Genomic DNA, 23,076 nt, shown 5'->3' on the forward strand with positions numbered 1-23,076 from the left:
AAACTTGATGTAGATGTTCATTAGGTGAATGTCATAATAATAATAATAATAAAAACTTTATTTAATGAGGCAACGTATTTAGTTTGCAAAAAAAACTGAATGTCATAATAATAATAATAATAAAAACTTTATTTAATGAGGCAACGTATTTAGTTTGCAAAAAAACTAATTTTCCATAGGTCCCTCCTAAGCTAGAAAGACAGATATACATGTAATATCAGGATAAATTTAAAATCATTAGAAATGCAATAGCATTTTAAAGTGGGAAGTTTGATAAGTCACTCCCAAACTCCCAAACTACAAAACATATAAGTAGAATATAGGAAGAACACTATAATTACACACAAAATAAAATAGAATGCAGTTGCAAGTTAAAAATAATAAGTAGGCCCTATGTCATCAGTTGAATATTATGGTTCCTTCAGTGTGCAAAATAAATGAGTTTTCAGTTAATTGAGTTTGATGATTAACATTTCCCACTAAAGCTAAGCAATTTCATTGGTCGATGCTTTGGGACAAAATATATTGATTCTAACTAATGGAGAGTGATGAAACTTAGTGTATAGTTTCACTACCATGTACTTCGAAACCTTGACTGAGTTTGATTGTGAACATTTTATGCTTAAAGCCCGTTCAGACGCTTAAGTTGAACTGGTTTAAAAACCCTGGGGATAGTTAAACCAGTTTAACTTAAGCGTCTGAACGCAAATGTGGGGCAAATAAACCAGTTTAAAAAACCCTGCTCGCGACCTGTCTTCGAGAAGGCTTTTTATTTTAAACTGGTTCATCTTAGCCGTCTGAACGGGTTGGCTTAAAAACCCCAGCTCCAGCTTGCTTCGAGCATGCGCAGTACGCAGTTAGTTACATTCCTGTGAAAATATTGTAATTAGTGGCTAAGGCTCTACCAATTTAAGTACAATCGACATGAAACTTGGTATGTTGTTCCTTGTACAATTGCGCATAGATTGACAGACTCTGATTTTTGATATGATGTCACAATTTCAAGATGTCAGCTCCTGATCCATAGTATCTATGTTTTCAATTTGTCTTCCCTTAGTGTACTATGTATACTTAGTATGTGATTCAAAGTCCGTAATGTGAAGATGATAGCTTGTCAGATTGCCGCAAACTTCAAAGGTCCAAACAATATGCTGTTTCAATGTTTAAACATGAATATTACGACTTTGACATTTTTAACTGTTTTAGTCAGACACGACAGTTTGGAGTGAGAAAAATGGTTGGCAGCTGTATACATGTGTAAGCTGGCCGTTAAAACTTTAATACTTTTAGCTGACGACAGTTGTAGAGGTCCAGGATAAAAGTTTCTATAGAATTAGCCAGTTTTATTCACAGTTGAAGAAGACTTCTTTAATATCAAGATGTGAATCATGAAGTTAAGAAGAGCTATTCTTGTCATATAAAGCAGAATATTACCCTGCAGTAAATAGCTTGCATGTGCGATAGATCATGTGCTAGTATTTGTACATTGTGTATCAGTGGCTAATATTGATGACGTAAAAGATTTTTTTTAGCCTACTGACGTAAGAATGTATATTTGTTGAAGAGTATAAAAGATACCCAATGTAAACTTTATTAACATAAGCTTTTAACAACTCATGATCTATGAATAATCTACTTTATATTCTATAATTTGATACAAATGTTTCTACTTTGAAATATTGAAAGTGCCGGATAGGTTGGTCGGTACTTACTTAATACTGTTTTTTAATTCCAAATTGGCATGAATTATACTTGAATTTTTTTTAACCCACATTTAATGTGTATGTATATTGTTTTCAATCCAGTCCGACTGTCCACAATTGCTTGTGAATGTATATGTAAGACTTTACATCCATGAAATCTTGGTCAAGTTCGAAATTGAAGGAGATTAGTCTATCGCATAGATATCACCCACCATGCTAAGCATGAAATGTGACATTTGACTTCATATCCACCACGTATCGGGTAAGTTCGAATTTGAACGAGAGTTGTGGCCTGGCCCTTGATAGATTTTGAATGCATACTGTCATGTTTTCATGGAACTTGATATCGTCATCTGTGAGATCACAGATGAGTTTGAATTGGAAACTGTTTCGTGTATAGGCTAATTTTGATGATAAATAACACAAAAGTTTTTTTTAGTTTGAAACAAAACAGTATACGTATTGGCATTTAAAGTGTGTAAGTTGTCTGGTATGAATAATGATGGTTAATAAAGAAAAAAACCAAGTCTATATACCTATTATATGTCAATCATTCGAAATACATTATTTAATATTTACAATGAGATGAAGAGCTATTTTCAGTCCATTGTACCTGGACCAATGCCAGCCATTTGATGAAAATGGTACATTAGTTCATCAGTGTAGCCGCAGATTCTAAAAGGTTGGATAAGTACTTTGGACAAAAATATTCTTTGTAACACATTGCAAGTGTTCTTGTTCATTGCAAGTGATCACATTTAGTGTAAGGATAAACGGATAAACATTTTGTTGTGCTAGATACATTGTATGTACGAAGCAGATTCACTTTTTTGACTTCAATTATTATACTCAATCCAAATTTAGTGTACTATAAAATGGTGGTGCATCTTTGTATAACTGCATTTTTCTCTCCAACTACTGACCAATTTAATTGATTTAAATTTCATTAGGATTTCAGTGAAAGAGGATCCCATAATGGCATGCCCAACAGACAGGTGTTCAAATAATAGTTCAGACTGGTACCTGGATACTATTACTAAGTTTTAATATTATTGCAATAGTTTTGATGCCTAGTATTTCAAAAGATCTGATAGCCAAGTCTAGCACAGACAGACATTTTAAATGTTATTGTCTATTATTGTGAATAAAGATTGTGGTATGGTGTTTCCAGACACAACAAATTAGTATCAGTACCTAGTATTAGTATTGTAGTATAAATCCACTATGAATGAGCTTGACCTCACATGACTTAAGAGTATGTGAACTCATGCATAAGATAGACCATCTGTCCCTAGCTGTTTCTTTCTCTATTCATTCTGAACACTAACAGTTGCTCTTTAAACATAGGTGAGTGTGTTAAGAGAAGGAATTCATTGTGTACATTGTGCACATACATGTATAAATGAATGAATGAATGAAAGTGCAGTAATATGTTCAACTACATTGGATTTTAGTTTTCAATAAGTGCAATAAACAGCGGTGTTGAATTATTGAAGTGAGTTTTGACGTCAATTAAGTACAACTGATACAAGTGTTATGTATTGCTTTTCAGATTGTATAAACCAAAAGGTATTTAAAAAGATCTTTTTATGATGCTCTTTGATACATGTATTTATTTATTTATTTGATCATCAAAAATATCTAATTATGAAAGAAAATTGCATAAAGAGAATATTTAAAGTAATTAAATGCTGTATCTGTGATATGATGTAATCTATGATGAACGATGTAATCTATGATGAACTTATCTCTAGTGATTCTTACCACCTGCTAGTTGTATGTAGTTGTTTAATGTAAACATTACAACCCGTCTAACATTTCAATCATCAATTACAAACAATGGTTTGCATTCATGATTACATATGGTTGATTAAAGCCACAGCACACCAACTAACAAAACATTTTGTAACATTTCAGGTTTGATATGCCTTGACTATTCTTGTGATTTACGGTTCCTCTCAATATCTTTTACTCAACTAATTTCTTTACTATATTTTGAATATTATTATTGTTACTTATGGCACATTGAATTGAGTAGGGTTTCAAGTCTCGCCAACACAATACTTTGATTTCTATGCTAATCTGTGCTAAGTGACGGGGAGAATTATTCCAGGAAAACGGTCGTTCTGCCTACATTTCCTTGAATTACAAATACTTAAGGAATTTTTTATATTTGTTCACTGGACCACTGGTTTACGTCCCATCCAAAAGACATGAGAAACTTTCCCAGTCATTCTCGAATGTGCCAGCTCTGACAAATGGCTCCAATCTTCATTTCGAAAAAGTAGACCTTTTACCATTGTTGATCGAAATAACTCATCAGATCAACCAATTTAACAATTTATTTTGATCTAAATCATAGTAGGTTAGATACTCCTTGCCATTGGGCATATTTTGCTTTGTCATTTAGAAAGAATTGTATGCACATAACCGGGTATATATATATATATGTATTCAGTGAATAGATCATCATGGATCATGTGTCACTGCTCTATTCTAAACATGTGATATGATCGTTTAATAATCTATCTATATATTAATTTTAGGTTAAAATAAATGAAATGATTAAACTAATCCATTATTAGTGTCCTTTTTAACATTGCTCATCAGTCACTAATCACTGTACAGGCTTACATCTTATTGATTTTCCTCTATCAAAATTGTTCACTTTATTACGCTTTTGAAAATTAGCCCTAAGCAGAGATGTGTTTCTTTATGTACTAAATAGGCCATAGAGCCTAATTCACCATACTTTCCACAGGTTTTGCATTCAGCAATGTAAAGGTTTCTGACGTCATTACTTTAGTTTATCTTTGAAATTTATTTTTTGCGATATTGGTACATCTGTCTGATACAGAGCCCTAAGATTATTTCCTTGATTATTGATACAAGTGATATTTATCTTTTAAAAGAACCAGTTGACTATTTTATATACATTAAGATAGAACAGTCTCTGTTTAGATTTAAAAACATAATTTAGGCAATATAATGTAACAACACAAAATAGTTAATAAATCATACCTTACAAAGAACTACATACATATTTAAAACCATTATTTTGTCTACTTCTTCAATGAGACTTATTAGAAATTATATGAAACATACTTCTTCAATGAGACCTATTAGAAATTATATTATGAAACATACATTTGAATTAATTGTATTGTATGAATAATCTGGGGATAGCTATTGAAGCAGTTATTATACATCCCAGACTAACCTTTTCAAAATATAGAACTTAATCACCAGCTTAAAAATAACCCTGTTTATAAAAAAAAAAACCTGAAGTAATATTATATTTTAATATTAACTTTTACCAGTTGTTTCTGGTAATGTTGGAAAGTGTAAGTAAAACATTTTTTTTAGAAAGTATTTGATCATATACCTATTTTATATGCATGTGTACATAGTAAAGAAAATATGATCAGTGCAATTTAGCTCTTAGGGATAATATTTACTGTATGAACAGATAAGCCTTGCAGGGGAATATAAAACAATGTTCTATAAAAATACTAATTCAATACATAGAGGCCGTACACAGATAAAATATGTAACAAATATGAAGTCTTAATTTCCCTTGTTATACAGAACACTTCCTTAATATCTACATTCAATGACTAGTACTTTCTTGTTATTTCATTCATTTGTTAAATCTAATCTATTAATGTACAGTGAATTTTACACAAAAGAAAGCAGTCTTCTAAATATGTTGATACATGTTAAAACAAGCTTTTTGTTTATTACTGTAATTGTTGATAAGCATTTTAAATTTTCAAGCAAAATTTTATGTGACAGTTCCTCGATAATTTAAAGGTCAAAATATTTAATAAGTTGTAAATATCACACCATAAATACTTAAATTAAATTTTATGAGTGATTGCAAGGTATCATTTCACAATTGATATAGGAAGTTTTAATATTATGCAAATGCAGGCCTGAGGGTTTTGACAGCCTGGGATAACTCTGACAACACTTGGATTTTAATATTGGGAATGATTTCAGACACTACAGTAAAAAAACTTCAAATAGATTTTAAAATATGTATTTGGGAAATCATCAAAACTTATGTAATGTGGACTTCATTAACTAAGTCGAAGATAATAATTTCCATATGGGTATTTATATGTAATTCTAAGTTTATTATGTACAAACATAATATCTGATACTATTATTATATCCAAGAAATCACTTTGCCTGCTTTAACATTGATATGTAACCAAATCAATTATCTACCGAGAAACAGCTCTCATTAAAGGGATTAAGGTATCATGTTCACATTGAGTGGCTACCATCCTACTCTTTAAACAAAGTACCGATAACCTGGCTCAAGTATTGGTGTTCACATACAAAGTATATTGGTATCTGAAGTTAACTTTGATTCTAATCCCAATGGGAGATAATTGTCTGTAAAGAGATAGTCAAATTAAACACATATTATTAAATATTTAAATATTAATTGAACACAATTAATCTACAATACATATTAGTCATCCAATTATCATTATTTATATATATACTGTATTGGAAGTTGTAAGATAGCCAAAATTTGCTAAAAAAGGATAAGCTTGATATGGTCCCTTCTCTTTATCATTTATGAGGTAGGATTTTGATACGTAAATAGCTCAAACAGGATATCCTATACAATTATTTTTTTAGGGTATTCAATCTTCAAAATTACAATTGTGAATTTTCCAGCTAAGATATCAGGTTAGAATTTCATTTCTCATTGTATTAAAGACAGGATATCATTGAAATTCATATTGGCTTTATTTAAATCTATGTCATGTTTTAGAGGATTTATCAGAAAGGAGGATATAATTAAAAGCTAATAGATTTGAATGTCCAGCATTTTGTGGATATAGTAATATACAAAATACATGTAATTGTTGTAGTACTTACTGCTGTATGTATTCAAATAATTGTAAGTACAATTACAGTTTTCAATATATTTAAATCCTTTGATACCTTGAATTCTTTTTATCCATTGTCTGACGTAAATTATAGTGAAAGAATTTCAATCCAAATATATATGGTGGATTGAAAGAAATTACATGTGCTTTGTGAAATTTCATCATCATGGTTATACTACTAGTTACATTGTGGATGACAATATTTATAAACACGCTTATTAATGGAAATAAAAAATCAATTAACAACCGTAAAAAGTTAATTAGTTTTGGTAAATTTCATATTTATTTTATGTGGCCTTTGTTAGTGAAGGGTGTAACATTTATGTTGTACTTATTTTCTATGTTTGAGGATGGGGATGTTGGCATCTTGAAGAGGTTGTTTTGTCATCTAATATTCTACATTGGAAGTATAAATCCAGCTGAAATTTTAATATTTTAAATTTGACATTGGTGATTCACATCTGCTCTCATGTTGACTTTCACGTTATGATAAACTGCCATGGGCATGTTACTATCATAATTATGTACTATATATATTGTTTAAAAAAGTCTACTGTCTTTCTTTGAACCTGATAACTGACAATATTCTATATCAATAAATATATCTATCGATTCAATAAGATTCTCTGACCTGGAACATGACTCGTATTATTTCTTAACTCGGGATCAGTCTTATTAACAAAACATGATTAAACAGGACCTCCTTACAAATACTTCATACATTTTCTTAACTGTTGTTTTTTCCACGGCTTTCTGGAGTACCCATAATAAGATAAAAGATTAATGTGTTGGTTTGTCTTGACTATTAATGTCTGCTGTTACTCTCTGACTAGAACTAAAGTAGAACAGCTGATTGCCCTAGCAGACGGCATTTTACTGAAGGTTATATGAAGGTGATTCGCACTGTCTGTGAGGAAGCAGTTTGATTGGACGATAGTAGATATAATTTCTTGAAAGGCTTCCCACATGGTGTAAAATGTAGGATCATAACAGAAGAACACTGATGTTGTGTGGATTTCTATTAATCGGTGTTCATGTTCTATAACTGTGAATTTAATTGGATATGATCAACACATAATAGCAGATAGAAGGTTAATTTTTCATACTCTATGTTTTCTGAACTGTGTATAAATTATTGATCAATCTTTGTTATTACATGCATACATACATAGATGTACATACTGTATATATACATGTACTAGGGATTCTACATGAAATGATCATTAAATTTGTACTTGGTAACTTTTAAACAATCAATGTAGGCCTACTCATATTATGAACAATTGGAAATACTATCCATAATCATATTGTTAAAAACATATTGAACACAGTCCTACGACAAAATATAAATCTCCCAAAACAAGAAATGATCAGAGAGGCTTATCGTGTTATATTAGAATCCCTGTTTCCTGTTGGTGGGTAATTAGGTCATATATTGATACTGTCATTAATATTCAGGATTCGGGTAATGGACTAGCTGACAATTCTAATCTTATTTAGTATTCCTGATTTCTGATAAACAGTCAATAACTCTGCTGGGAATTATTAAGTATCTATGAGTTAAGATTTCTCTAGGTTTTATTACTGTTGTGTCTTATGGTCTTATTGTTTAAAACATTAAGAGAACAACTGTTGTTAAATTTTAATTAGACATTTTATTTATCCAAAAGATATAAAAATTTAAAAATCATTTGAGTCTTGAATATTTTTTTTTTTACACATATCTTAATTGTTGTTAGTCAATAAGAATGTTAATTGGATTTATGTAGGTTTTGCTTTTCTAAATAATAATTGAAGAACAGAAAAACATATGAGATTGAAGTTAAAAAAGAGTTTAATATATACCTAAAAAATCCATTAGTATCTGAGTTTGATTGAGTGTTAGAGAAAATGTGTTAAATGTGTGACATCATGGCATCCTACTTACACCCACTTGATTTGAAACATCACATTTTGTTTTTCTCCATGATTGCGAAATGGGACACACAACCACAAAAAAAAATAGAGCACTTGGACTTTCTCAGATTGTTTCTTCCTAATTGATGTCTGCCGTGTGGCGAAATAAAGGAAAGCAAACCCGACACCAAGTAATTTAAAGCAACTTAGGGATATCTAATCATGTGTAATGACTAAACAAATCTGTGAAAAACAGACAGCATCGTTGAGAAATCTTTTTATAGAACACACATTCTACAATCATTAAAGTATCATCATTTTCCTTATCAAATTTTTACTGGAAGGCAAATATTGCTGTCTCCCAATTCATTAAAGTATAGGATACACTTAAGCAAATGAGGGAAATAGACTTTTGATTTGAAATGGTTTGGCATGTCCAATTAATCACCTATTCTGAATTGATTTATTTAGACGGAAACTATTTCAAAGATCTTCCAGACAGTTCTCAAAATAGTTCTGTGAAATAGTTGCTACATGTATTCTCTGAAGAAATAGATCCAAATGATAATACATAATATTTTGTCAGCCCAATATCAGATGTTTTGATTTACTCATGATTGATTGAAATATAAAACATATTTAAGCATATATTTTTAAAATATAAATTTATTTACTTTCTTTATTAAAGATACATTATGTAAGATTTAGATAAAGAACTTGCTGTTCTTGCTATAATAGTTCAAAAATAGATAATACAAAATGAATATATTGAAAATTTCATTCAAATTACTTTATTCTGAGTGAAGTAGTCATTGTTTGTCGTCTTGACAAGATGTGTGCATTGATTGTCTGTTAAGGTAACCACTGTGCTGGGTATTCGAGTCTTAGCCTTGCTTCTCCATTTTTAAATTAAATCATTAAATGGACCAACCGCTCTAATCTACTTAAAATCGGAGCCATACGATGGCATCAGGAGTTGATTATGGTCTTGTCATGGTAATAAATGTCTAATTAATAATTTATATAACATTTAAGGCCCAAAGAAAGCCCTGCAATAGGCAGATTTAGTTCTTGCATAATGCTTCTTTGAACACTGCAGGCATAAGCACAACTTACAAGTGGGAAAACCCTGAATTGTGGATGTTGTTTTCCTTAAATGACTACTAGGTCTTGCCCTTTATAGAAAAGAACAGCACTTTAGTCAAAGGGTTAATATTGTTACTGAGGTTGTGTTGTCAAATGATTTGATGTCTTACTATATAACTTATTTTAAATGATTTAATGTAGTTTTATGAAAGTCGAAGGCCATTTGATAATATCTAATGATTTCCTGGTTGGTAGAAGTGTTAACAAGTCATGGCCCATATCAAATTCCTGTGTAAAATGTATGGCATAATGTTGATAACTCAGCATTTGTAGAGTTCTGTTGTGTTAGAAAAAAAGACAAATGTTCATTGACATGTATTTAGGTGAAGAACCAAAATGTGTGCGTCAGACCCTTAAAAAAGAAAGGTTTTCCCTTTTATTGAAGGCCATTGTCCATAGTTATTCTCTGTCCACTATAACGTCCTACTGTTCTGCTCAGAACTGGGCTAATGAAGACGGGCATACGCCATACAGTGTGCTATGATAGGATGAGGGAAATTTTGCCCGGACAGCGACACTACGGCCTACTTTTATATAGAATTCCAATTGTCAAGGGATCTTTTACGTGCATGCCAATGTGTACATGGTACCTTGGTTTTTCGTCCCATCCAAACGACTAGACAGCTGTCCTTGTCAGGCCTCTCCGTCCTGCATCACTGACAAGGGGGAACCACGCCTGAAAATTTGGATGAACTTTCTCGGCCAATGAAGGGATTGAACACCTGACCTCCAGGTTAGCGAGCCAGTGTCTTACCCACTTAGCCACCGTGACACCCCCCCCCCCCCCCCCCCCCCCCCGCACTATAAAAGAGGAGGGATGAGGAGATGTAGCTCAATAGACCCTGATTCCAGCTCTCGACGATCCTGGGTATATTAAATGGTACCTAAGGTTAAAAACAGCTTTACTATTTGAAAACTTAGTTTATTAATTTAAAAACAGAAATATTTCAGAGCCAAAGAATAAATCAAATTTAGGTAAATTGGGGACATTTGTTTCTTCTTAAATGGCATGATAGACTTGGTCAGTTATTTTTGTTTCTTCCATTTTGTCATATCTTTTTGTTCTTAAGTGTAACCTTGTACACCTAGCCTATATTGTAGAGATACATGTAGGTTATCAAGATTTTGTCACTAGTTGATACTCACACTGATAAATCGTACAGATATAGTGTTAAAATTTGTTATGAATTTATTCAACACATATCTGCAATTCTAATATCAGAGGTATTTGATAAACTAATGGAGAATGTTCTACAAAATAAAGTAAAGGGTAATATATTTTTTAATGTAGAAGTACTTAATTACATCAATTTTAGAATGTATCCTTAGTACAAATATTAGGACAGCTATAATATTTGTTGCTCAAAAAAAAAAAAGAAATACTAAGACGAAATGAAAACACAGCACTTTCATAAAGTTTTGGTAAATTTCCAGCCCACAAGCATGCCAAAGCCAAATTTAACATATAACTCTGTGATGCGCTAAATATCAATAATGTTCGTCCTCTCATGACACCAATGCTTCACATCAAATTTCACACAAAAGTCGTGGTAACAATGTTTTTTTGGGGGCAACTACTGTCTGAAAGGTTGTGAAACACTGAATATCGATAGGCTTTCACACAAATTTGAAACAAATCTTTAACCTTTATTGAAATATTTCGTCCTCTAATGACCACACAATTTGAAAAAAAATTGTTAAAAAATGAAATTGTTAAACACTGTAGCCTGTATTGCATTCACAAGCCAAATGTTGACGGACGGACATGGTAATGCCCACATTTAAGACTTCCCGATCCAGCAGTCATGAAGATGGAAAAAATGAATACGATCTGTGTTTTTAATCAGATTGTTACTGATTTATATTGACATCCCAGTAATATTCCCTACATTAACATGAATTGAAATTTAAAAATCACAAGTACCTTGTTCGCTCACCGTCTGTTTTGTGTAATCTCTTTTATCTCTCCTTATACCGTAATTACTTGTCTAAAAGACCGGGTTATTAATTTCTTAGATTGAGGAAATTTACTACATATGTCAGGAGATAAGATATTGAATTAAGGTGCTAATGAACATGGGTTGTGTAGGCACTAAAGGATTTGTGTTTATAAAACTTTGTATTAAACTGCCCACAATATTCAAAAGCATAGTACTGTCCAAAAGTTATTCAAATTAATAAGTCTTAATGTAATTTCTTGCCATCTGAAGGGTACATTCTGTCTGTTGATTTTGTGTTGCCATCTTTAAATTTACACCTTTATAATTAGCAATAATTAGCAGAAACATCTTCTATTTATCTTTTTTGAGCCATGTTTGTTTAATTCAAATAAATAAGGATCCTTTATTGTTTGTTTTTTTTTTGTCAGACTTGACTCTTTAAATTATGGTTACCAGTAATATTGAACATAGAAACATGTGGAATATTTTAAAGACATCAATGAGGTCTGACTATATCATGTGTTAGTGGTGACTAATACTTTACTTTCAATACAATATATTTACAGGTACAGTGTACATGTACATGAAAATTCTATTTGAGAACCCAGCTCTTTAATAAACTAGGTTATTGAACCAACAGTTAAATGTGTTTTCTCAAATGAATTATAGGCTTTTATTTAGAACACATTTACCAGTTGATACCTATTGTCTAACACTAACAGAGAAATCTATGTTCAACCAAATTATTTTTACTTACATTAAATTAATTAAAGGAGCTAAACCTCTTTGATTTCGGTGAAGATAGGGTTTGGGTTGAGTGATCTAATATGTGTACTTTAAAATCTTTGTCAGTGAGTCAAGTGATGTGGTTTTGAACCCAAGCTTTGTCAGTGAGTCAAGTGATGTGGTTTTGAACCCAAGCTTGTGTGCGACAATGGGACAATGGGACTGACAAGGAATAGGATCGCTGGCTTAGCTTCTTGTTTGAGTTTTTTCCCACTGCTAAGGAACTATATGCACAAGCAAATTATTGATATAAAAATGTATGTTAGTTCCAAAATGACGTTTTTATTTTCGACCAAGATCAAAGCTGAACTCTCATTTTAACAGCAGTAATTTTCTGTTGAAATAAATAATATTTTAACTAAAAGAATGTCTTAGCAAGAGCACTGGTCCAACATGTATTTGATAATTTCAAGATGTCCTTACAGATTTACTTATTGGGTTTCCAGTAATCATGCATCAAATTTCCATAAATCTGTGTGTGTAAGCTCTAGTGCTGTTTATTGTGACCCAAATTCATCAATTGTAGATGTATCACAATATATTGCGAAATCCATTCTCGGGAGAAAAAACGTATTATTAATGGATTAGCCCACCAGTAAAAACAATTTTGCATATAATTCTGGACGCCAAAAAGAAATATTGAAATTTCATGTAGAATGCTTGATTATTGTCATATATAAAATTAAACTCCGATTTTATATGAAAGGGACACATTTTTGGAGAATAGATAATAGTTGACAGTGTTCTCTATAATAGTTAAATAATAGATAACGTAAATAGAATATGCTGAAAATTGCTCCACTCTGAACCAAGATATTAGCTTTTGATTTTAGGCTAGCCGCGATCATCATTACTAAAGTTGGTGCGATAAAAAACAAAGTCTTGACTATCCATTTTTATGCCCACATTTTCATGTGGACGTAAATTGTCGTCTCCCCTGTCTATCCGGACGTCCGTCAGTCCATCCACAATTTGTTTGTGGACACTCTACATGTCTAAATTTTTATCCAATTTTGAAGAAACTTGAAATATAGGTCTATCTCCTAAAGATCTTGGTTCCTATCGATATTGGCATGTATCAGACCATAATTTCATTGATTATGGCCCTTGATTGTACGAAAAATCACGTTTTTAGCTTGTGGACACTCTAGAGGTCACAATTTTGATCTGATTTTGATGAAACTTGAAATGCATGTTTATAACCCAAAGATCTTGATTCCTTTAGATACTCGCGCATACCGAATTGTAATGTCCTGAATTATGGCCCTTGATTGTACGAAAAATCATTTTTGAGCTTGTCCCTATACAGGTCACAATTTTTATCTGATTTAAAAAAAAAATGTGTGGATATATCACAGTTATACACTAATGATGGTTGAGTTCAAATTTCGTGAAAATCAGACTAAAACTGACAGACATAATGGCCGCCCGTTGTATGCAAATAGTGTAAAAATATGGTATATCAAGGTTGTGGATCCTCTAGAGGCCACAGTTTTTATCACAATTTATTTTCCGATTTTAAAAATCGTTTAGATATATCACCATTCCACCATAATGAAGGATGATTTCGAATTTCGGGAAAATCGAAATGAAACTGACGGATAAAATGGCTGTTCTTTGTATGCAAATTGTGTATAAGTATGTAATACAAAGGTTATGGAGGTCATAATTTTTATCTGATTTTGATGAAACTTAAAACATATCTTTAAATTCCAAAAATCTGAGTCCTGGATTATGGCCCTGATTGTACAAAAAATCGTTTTTGTTTTTAGCTTGTTCTCTATCCATCTCTTGCAAAATGTGGGTGAATCCTGCCTGGCAGCCGCTGGTTACGTTTAATCATCCTTCACAAAATGTATTCAAATCTGCTAAATATTGCAGACTATGGATGGCATTGAGAATTGATTATTATTATTATTATTATTATTGTTCGATTTATATAGCGATTCATTACACATGAGTGTTTCTAAGCGCATTCACAACAAAACAGTTCAAAAACATTTTTGAAATAAGTATGTTTTTAAGTTAGTCTTAAAGCTCTGGATGGAAGAGGACTCTCTAAGAGTTATGGTCTGGATAAGTTAATTAAACAAATGTCTAATTAATACTTTAGATAACATTTCATGCCTAAAGAAAAACCTGCAACAGGCAAACTTAGCTCTTGCATAATGTAGGTTTAAAAATATACGTCTAAAATCATCAATATTGATCTGCTAATGTTTATATGGATTTTAATGAATTAAATGAAAAAGATACGTTTTAATACAGTTAAACATGCATTATGCAAGAGCAAAATCTGCTTATTACAAGTCTTTCTTTAGGCCTGAAATGTTATCTAAATTATCAATTAGACATTAATTAACTTATCCAGACCATAATAAACTCTCGATGTCAAGGCTAGCCTTCGATGTTGGTTGGATTAGATTCCTATATGCCGCTAACGGCCGTTGATAATTAAATCAGAAAAAGTGGATAATCGAGACTATGCTGTTTATATTAATGATTTTAGTAATGATGACCGAGACTATGCAAAAATTTCACCCGCTTCTTTCTCGGCTCATAGTTGATCAATTTGACTGAAATTTTCAGCAAATTACCTTTACACTATCTAGTTTTTAACTATTATAGCGAGAACTGCCATCTCTTTATCTTATCTCCCATAATGTATCTTTAAATAAAAGAAAATAGGTTTTTTTTTGAAAATAGAGAAGTAATATTGACAGACCAAATTTATGGAAGACTTGTATTGCAAAATATTGATTTCTTTTTGACAGTCCAAGTAAACTTATACCGAATTGATTAGTAGAACCATACAGAGTCTATATCCTCTCTCTTCAACACTGTCTTTTATTTGCAAGATATGAGTAAAGATAGGGTCAGTAGCTCGGTAATCTGAACCATCCTTGGTCAAATCTGATAAGTTTTATCACTTAAAGTGATAAGTGGACACATCCCTTTCTTACAGCTTGTAAGCTCATACAGTGTACATTGTAAGACCATGAGACCTTTAAGAAGGCAATCATATAGTAATTTCAAAGCTGTTTGAGAATCAAGTAACTAGTGTTTTGATGGAAATAGTTGGTTTTCTTCACAGTTAGATTTTTAGTTCAAAGTAAAATTTTTAAAATATACTTTGTACCCATTAACCATGCCTTAATTACAACGCATTGCATGTATGGTAGATGTGAATGACATTACCTACTTACACCTACATGTTCAAACTTACATGTATATCAAATCATTCCATGTACATACAAGTGGACTACTGTGTACATTTGTGTGGGAGAAAATTTAAAACTTGTCTGCTATATTAAGAGAACTTCCTGAAATTAGTGTGGTGTTAAAAAAAGGTGATGAGAGTCTTAAATGTAGAAGTTATCTCTATTTACCAGACTTTCAACTCCGGCATCAGTGTGTAAATTATTAATAAATATTAAAAAAATATTCTATTCACAGGATACTGGCATAGATGCTGATAATCTTCATACATAATGCTAGAATAACTAAGTAGTGGTAAAATAGCAACATGAGTCGGATGCAAGATGGGAACATGGACGGCTCCTTGCCGATCCGTGATATGGGATCCTTTGTCAGAGCGGCAGCTCCAAGTGATGCCGACATTCAAGGTAAGATTTTTAAGACAATTGTTGTAGACAAATGTTAGAATGTGTAAAGCTATTTCCTACAGATTTTACTGGTCGTGTGTCCACAGGATTACTGGTAGTATGATGCTGATGGCCTGAAAGTTATTTAAGAATTCTTTGATGGTTTACAATGTCCTTTTGTTTGTCTTACTGGTTTTGTATGCCCACATTAAAATGTCATATTCTGATATTGGCCATGTAGTAAGAAGAAAATCAATGATTGACTTTGCTGCTGTTGGCATATGATTTGTTGCCTGTCAAGTAGCAACATATCTTCTAATTTTGTGACCTCAAGCACTGAATATTAAAGTTCGTTGGCTGAATAAAGTGCGACCCCATGAAACCACATGGATCAATGTGGGTATGGCAAGCCATCAATGGTCAGGTTTTGTTGTAAAGGTTAATCAAAATTTATTTAATTATTGTAATAATTTTCATTACAGAGCATCGAAATCAAGACAAAGTTTATATTGGCTTACACTTACCTCGAACACGACCTCAGAGACATCGTAGACGACATCGACATCATCGCAGTAGCGATCGAGATAAACTTGCCAAAGAAGAATTTCAATCTGGTAATTGTCTTAAATCACTAATAACATTATACAGTTATAGAGATTTAATTTGTATTAGTACTATGATTATAGTAAATTTCTAATGCTTACAAAATAGCTGTACATATTAGATCTTTCTTAGCCAACTTGAATTTGAAATTTAGAGGAATATCAATGTCTTGTTAGTTTTAAGATTGATTATATAGTGGTCAGTCTTCATATATCAGGAATAGTTTCTGTTTTTAATTAATATGATTTCTGCTGCTGGCAGGTAAGGAATCTTCTGATGGCATTCAACATCTAACCAGTAATGAATCAACCTCAAGAATAGGTACTTTTTCACCAATATCGAACATGAATGGCTGTTTGATGTTGTGGCAATTGATTCTAGGCCTTTATTCTTGAAAGGTGACTGAACTATTAACGTTTTTTAGACCTGATGTAAAGATCTTTTATAATTAGATAGGAATCATATAGACAATCAATGACTTGCGGTTACAATCATTTCTTGTTTTATTTATGTGTAAGCATTCGGCCCTTGATTATATTTTTTCTTATTATTAGTAATTACAGTTTTATCACATATAGACAACTATCCACCATTGAACCCAGTAGATTCAATTAAACATGTACATGCAACCATCATTTAATAACCAAAGCAAATACAATCCTTGCTTGTAAACTTTTAAGATACAATCATTACTAATTTATTAACATTTTAGTTTTCAAGGTTAACTTGTTTCCCTGATTATAACCACATTTTACGTAGCGTGTTAATTTGTTATGGATAATTAAGCCCTATTCTTGGTCCTTGATGAAATAATGTCATAAATCAAGATATTTTAACCTTTTAGCTATCCTTACGGATTAAGATACAGTCTTATCGCTAAGCCTTATGGTTTTAAATCTTCAATTCCTACCACGTTATTATACTTTCAACTGACTAATTAGTGTTATTTGACCATTTTATAGAAATCTGTTTTTCAATTATAACTTTAAAAATAGATTAAACTGCAGCAAACATCACCTTTCTAGAATAATAGTCAATCATTGTATTGCCAATTTCATAGCTCAAGTATAATTTTAGCTTTAGAATTTGTGAATAATTTTCAGACATGATTGAAAAACATATCATCATGCATCTTTTTAGTTTTTGATGCACCGATTTTTTTTAGTTTGCTAATTAGAATTAGAAGTTTTTCATTTTTGCCATGAAGCTTTTTCATTTTTGTTTTACAATAGTGAAAATTAGTGCTCCTACGGTTAGGACTTTTTGTTATTCGAATAGCTGTAGCTATTAACCGGTTAGTAACCGTTAACCATATGGTGTCAACTTTAAACATAATACAGAGCTTGTCAGGAGGTGCGAGTCATTACTCATGCGCACGCTATACTCGCCTAAAAGGCATTACACGCGCAAAAATTTCAGGAGTTTTTTTTAGACATGTACAATTCTTTAATGAAAATTTAAACTATCTAAGGCCGTAGTTATTTATTTAATTGGTTAACTTGGTTCATTTGAAACATTTTTTAATTCAATATATATCTACTATAATATACAAGACAATACTCTGTTTCCCTTCGTACGTGACAGATGGCGATAATATTACGATTACACATTGTTACTATGGATAGAATAAAGTAAATTGGAAGGCGTCTATTGATTGGACAATAAAGTAATAATTTCTCACTTGCAAGTAGAATTTTTATGATTGGTTAATTTAACTAAAAACCAAAGTAGAATTCTTGCGAGAAATTACGAGATATGAAACGTGTTGAATGTCGTAACGAATCTATATAATGTCATTTTCTAGCCTTTATGGTTATATTTTGGATGGTGGTTACGTTTTTAAGTAAATAATAAACAAGGTATTGGATTGGATTAACAATAGCTAAAGTCAGAACCAGGTCCGTTGACTTTGCCGTATGACTACGACGAGTGCAAATAGTATTATTTTTTAGCAGTCGACATCGTATTTTAAGATTTTCAAACATCAAATACAAAATGAAAACGGGCAAGTTTTGTTATAAAGAGGAATATAATCAGACACAACTCTATGTAATGGGGGACATCTCCGCCTAACCGTACTGTTGAATTCGAACTGTTTAACCGTCCAGTTCTAACCGTTTACGGCTATCCGACTAGTCGTAGGTGCACTAGTGAAAATATCCACTACAAGTTGGCATTTGATTATTTAGAGTGTGTGTGTAAAGAAGTGCAGAAATGTTAACTTGTAATCTAAGAAGATAGGTAAATCTCCCATTGGAAAGTTGTTTATATTTGATTTAGTTTGAATGTTCCAGTTGTTTGAGGTTAAAAAGCAGCGTAGAGGGGAAATTGCGATAAGAGAACAAAGACCTCACAAGTACTCTAATCTACTGTCAAATTAATGTGTAGTTAATATTTATAATAATCTTGCCATATTCATATTGACGTCACCGGCATTGATGTGACAATAACAGATTGTGGTTTGTAGCTTTTCATATAGAAACAATAACATCTGTTGCGAGGTCGTGTTCCCTGACAAGAAACGTCAATGTATAGGATGACGTCTGTTGACAAAGTAGTGAATATACTGGTAGTTAAGTCAGAGAAGAAAGTAAGAACATAGTAACAGATACATCTTGAATTTTATTCTGTAACAAATTCCAGTGTCACTTGAGGTTGATATGAACTCATGAACTTAGACAAGATGATTGAATAAAATCACATACTGCTCATTAAAAAAACAAGACGTTTTATTTTGTTATTTAGTTCAAGGCTTGGAGCTGATAGCAATAACCTATGCCAAAATAGCCTATTTTCTTTTTCTGAAAGCTTTAACTCCAAATATTGAACCATTTGGAAATGATCTTCAATACAGTTTCTATAGGGCATATGTAACTTTTTAGAGCACTTGGCCCCAAATATTTTTTGAATGACCTGATAAACGTAACAATTTGCTGTTTATAAGTTTGCTTTGGCTTGCATGAAAAAAAAAGTTTGAACATTGGTTTGGTTATCAAAATAGCTGTTTTAATTGAGGAAAAATAAAAGTTTTAAGAAATGCTTTTCAGATTTATCTTTGTAATATTAATTGGTGATAAGTTTACTTTGCTTTGACTTCTTTACTGTATAAAATAAATGTTTTTATTTAAAGGTTTATTGGCTTTAAAGGTTGATGCATGAATTCAAGGTGCTTTCTTATCAACTGAATATGTATAGATTTGATTCAAAGATATTAAATATTTTTGCCTTTCTAAATTTCTGTCAGTTTAATCTTTGCTGTTAAAATATCCTAGGTTTCATTGATATTATACATTGCTTTTCTTTATTCTAATTTGAAAGAGAAAATAATATTCTTGGAGTCATTTGCTATTTTCATCACAATAGGTTTTAATTGGATGAATTTGGAATGGAATGAGCTTTAACCACTTTAAAATATCATGGATGGGAAGAAAGACAATTCTTGAGAAATTTGCTTTCAGCCCACTCTTTGTATATTATTTTCTAATACCAATTGCCGAAGAAGAGTTTTTTGTGTACACTAACATTGTGTAAACTGTGTTTCAGAAACAGATCCCTGCTGACTTTGCCTCTGACATAATGTGAATGTTGTTCTTAGCTTGTGTCGGGGTTCAAGTCTGTGTCATTGATTTCCAAAATCTGAAAGCCCCAAACAAAACTAGTGTGGATCCAAACTGTAGTTAATTAATATAACAATACTTTTGCTTGGATTCTTAGAATTAACATAGCCTTATCTATTTTTTAAAATTTATTGTAATTTATTATATATCGGTACTAGTTATATGTTTATCTCATGTAGAAATGATTTGTTTCATATGTTTTCTTTATTAGCTCATCATATGCACCATGATTTGGAAACAATTCCAGAAAGTATATTTTAGTTCCAATTATCAGTTTGAATCATATACATCCTTTAGTATATATTGTTATAGGTCTCAACATTACAACTTTCTTCTTTTGCTGACTTTACCTTTTAGATTAATTTACCATTTAGATTATGTATCAGATATATAGGTAAATTTATATTATGTTTGATAAATTTATTCTTAGAAGACAAAATTATTAACATTCTGGGATGAAAAGTTTTAAAGTCAACAAATTAGGGAGCAGGGTTTTACATAGGCTGTACCTGTTCCCCCACTGTTCCCAAATCCCCTTCAGATATGCTGAATGAAATATTGTTTATAAAGTCAGTGAATTCTAGAGGGTATTTGTAATGAGACTCCTGCCAGATTTCATGTGTATCATCTTTAGTTTTCAATATGCTTCCCACTGAATATTATCCTTAAACATTTGGCATTTCTGAAAATACATTTCTGACTGCAGCAGATTTCCAATAATTAATATCTATGGAAATGACTTTTATACGCCAGGGAATTTATGTAGTGCATGTTGTTAGATGATCAATCTGCTTAAAGTAAAATGTATTTTCAGGAAAATTATGCTACATGTGTTGAGCAGTTGCGTTCTTAAATATTAGAAACGTTTTTGGCAGTAACCAATTCATATAACTAATTGACTTTCATAAGGATTGACAATTTGTCATATTAATAAACAGAACTGTATATAATGAAATAGGGCATATATTTAAATGAATCAATCAGAAAAAGGAATTGTTTTAATAACATGTCTAGATTAAAGATGACAGTAATATAAATGATAAGGAATAAATGATGTAATAAAATAAAGTGAATGGTGCTGTTAAAGATACTTTCCCACAAAAGTATTTATCGGGTGGTTAAACATGTTGATAAACTTGATTGAGAGCTTAAGTGTCAGCCAAGTCACATGACACAAACATGACTTCTTTTTATACGCCCACATTGAAATGTCGTCGTACATTGTTGTCGGTCCGTCCATCCAGAGTCCACATTTGCTTGTGGACTTTCAAGAGACTGAATTTATACATAGTGTTTAAGCTCATGAGACAAAGAAACCTATTGATTTTCAGTGATTTCCAATAATTACTGCCCGAATTATGGCCCTTGATAACTTTGACTTTAAATTTATACATAGTGTTTAAGGTCATGAGACTAAAAAGTCTATTGATTTTCAACGATTTTCGATAATTACTGCCAGAGTTATGGCCTTCGATCACTTTGAAAAATCTTGTGGACGGTCTGGAGTCTAAAGTTAATATCAGATTGACTTTAAATTTATACTCAGTATTTAAAGTAATGAGACGAAGACGCCTGTTGATTTTCAACGATTTTTGATAATTGCTGCCAGAGTTATGGCCTTTGATTTGTGGACGCTCTGGAGGGCATAGTTAATATCCGATTGATTTTAAATTGATACACAGTGTTTAAGGTCATGAGTCGAAGAATCCTATTTATTTCCAACTATTTCGATAATTACTGCCAGAGTTAAAACTCTTGACCTCTAAAAAATCTTGTAGCAGCTCTAGAGGCTAAAGTTGATATGATTAACTTTAAATTTAAACACACCGATTAAGGTCATGAGACGAAGAAGCCTGTTGATTTTCGTTTATTTCCGTTTATTACTGCTAAAATTATGGCCCTTAGCTGGGGTATTACCTGGCGAACACAATGTTTTGAGAAGGATTTGAAGCGAAATTTTGATAGATTAATTTGTTTGAATATGTTTTTAGTCCAAATATATCATCAAAACACCCAGTTTTTATGTGGGAAGGTATCTTTAATTATCATTCATCTAGATTTTAAAAAGTCTTAAAAGATGTCTTTTGATTTCCTATTTGAGGTCTACATTAAAAATCAGTAATTATATAATTGACAAGAATTGAAATTGTTAAACAAGATAAAATGTATACCAAATTATGAAACATAAAAAAAATGACTAAAACTGCAGAACATGGTTAATGGAATTAACAACATGATAAATAAAATGATGAGAAACCACATTGAAATGACTTACCTGAACAAGAGAATTAAAATCAGTTACCATTACCATTTAAAAATATTTTGCAAAACTGCTACATTTAATTGAATTGCTACACCTTTAGATATTTAAGAATGTTCAATTGTAATGCATGTAAATGTATTTCATATAGAAATAATCAATAATTCTTGTATTTTGTGTTGTCTGTTTAATTCTCCTGTTTAAAACTATTTAGTATCATGTAAAGGGTGTTTTATAATAATTTTCTTTTTCCTATTGGTAATTAAAACATGGTGTTACTATAATGATAACTATTTTTAATTCTTTTAATAGAAGTGTTTTAGCTAATTTATTTTTTTTATAATATTTTTGAGGAAGGATTTTTTATTTGGATTAATCATTTCAATTAACATGAGACAGAATAATTGATATGGAAAATCTTATTTCATATATTTAGATAAAATGTATGTTAATCTGATTGGTATATAATAATACATTATAAGATTTGATCATTATTCTATCTCAAATTTCTATGTGACTTCTCAAGAAAGCTTTGAAATTTTAATAAAGTTAAACCAATGAATGTAAATAAACTTTTATGTCTTAAAGTTTGTTGAATTAAGTGTACGAT

General features: G+C 31.3%; 1 protein-coding gene across 6 annotated transcripts in view; it reads left to right on the forward strand.

The window, feature by feature from the left end:
* LOC126832429 (sodium bicarbonate cotransporter 3) overlaps window positions 1–23,076 on the forward strand; it is a 72,884-nt gene that overhangs the window by 12,189 nt on the left and 37,619 nt on the right. Inside the window, exons 1-5 of one of the 6 annotated variants that reach the window (XM_056103119.1) lie at window positions 7,536–7,704; window positions 15,838–16,007; window positions 16,469–16,600; window positions 16,851–16,910; window positions 20,418–20,456. In XM_056103119.1, the coding sequence (XP_055959094.1) occupies window positions 15,908–16,007; window positions 16,469–16,600; window positions 16,851–16,910; window positions 20,418–20,456 (331 nt within the window). In that variant the 5' untranslated portion in view covers window positions 7,536–7,704; window positions 15,838–15,907. Of the gene's footprint in view, window positions 1–7,529; window positions 7,705–15,837; window positions 16,008–16,468; window positions 16,601–16,850; window positions 16,911–20,417; window positions 20,457–23,076 lie in introns of those variants that run through there. The other 5 variants (XM_050563188.2, XM_056103117.1, XM_056103118.1 and 2 more) reach the window with 5 other exon arrangements.

The sequence above is a fragment of the Patella vulgata genome, chromosome 9, assembly GCF_932274485.2.
Source record: "Patella vulgata chromosome 9, xgPatVulg1.2, whole genome shotgun sequence".
NCBI lineage: Eukaryota > Metazoa > Mollusca > Gastropoda > Patellidae > Patella > Patella vulgata.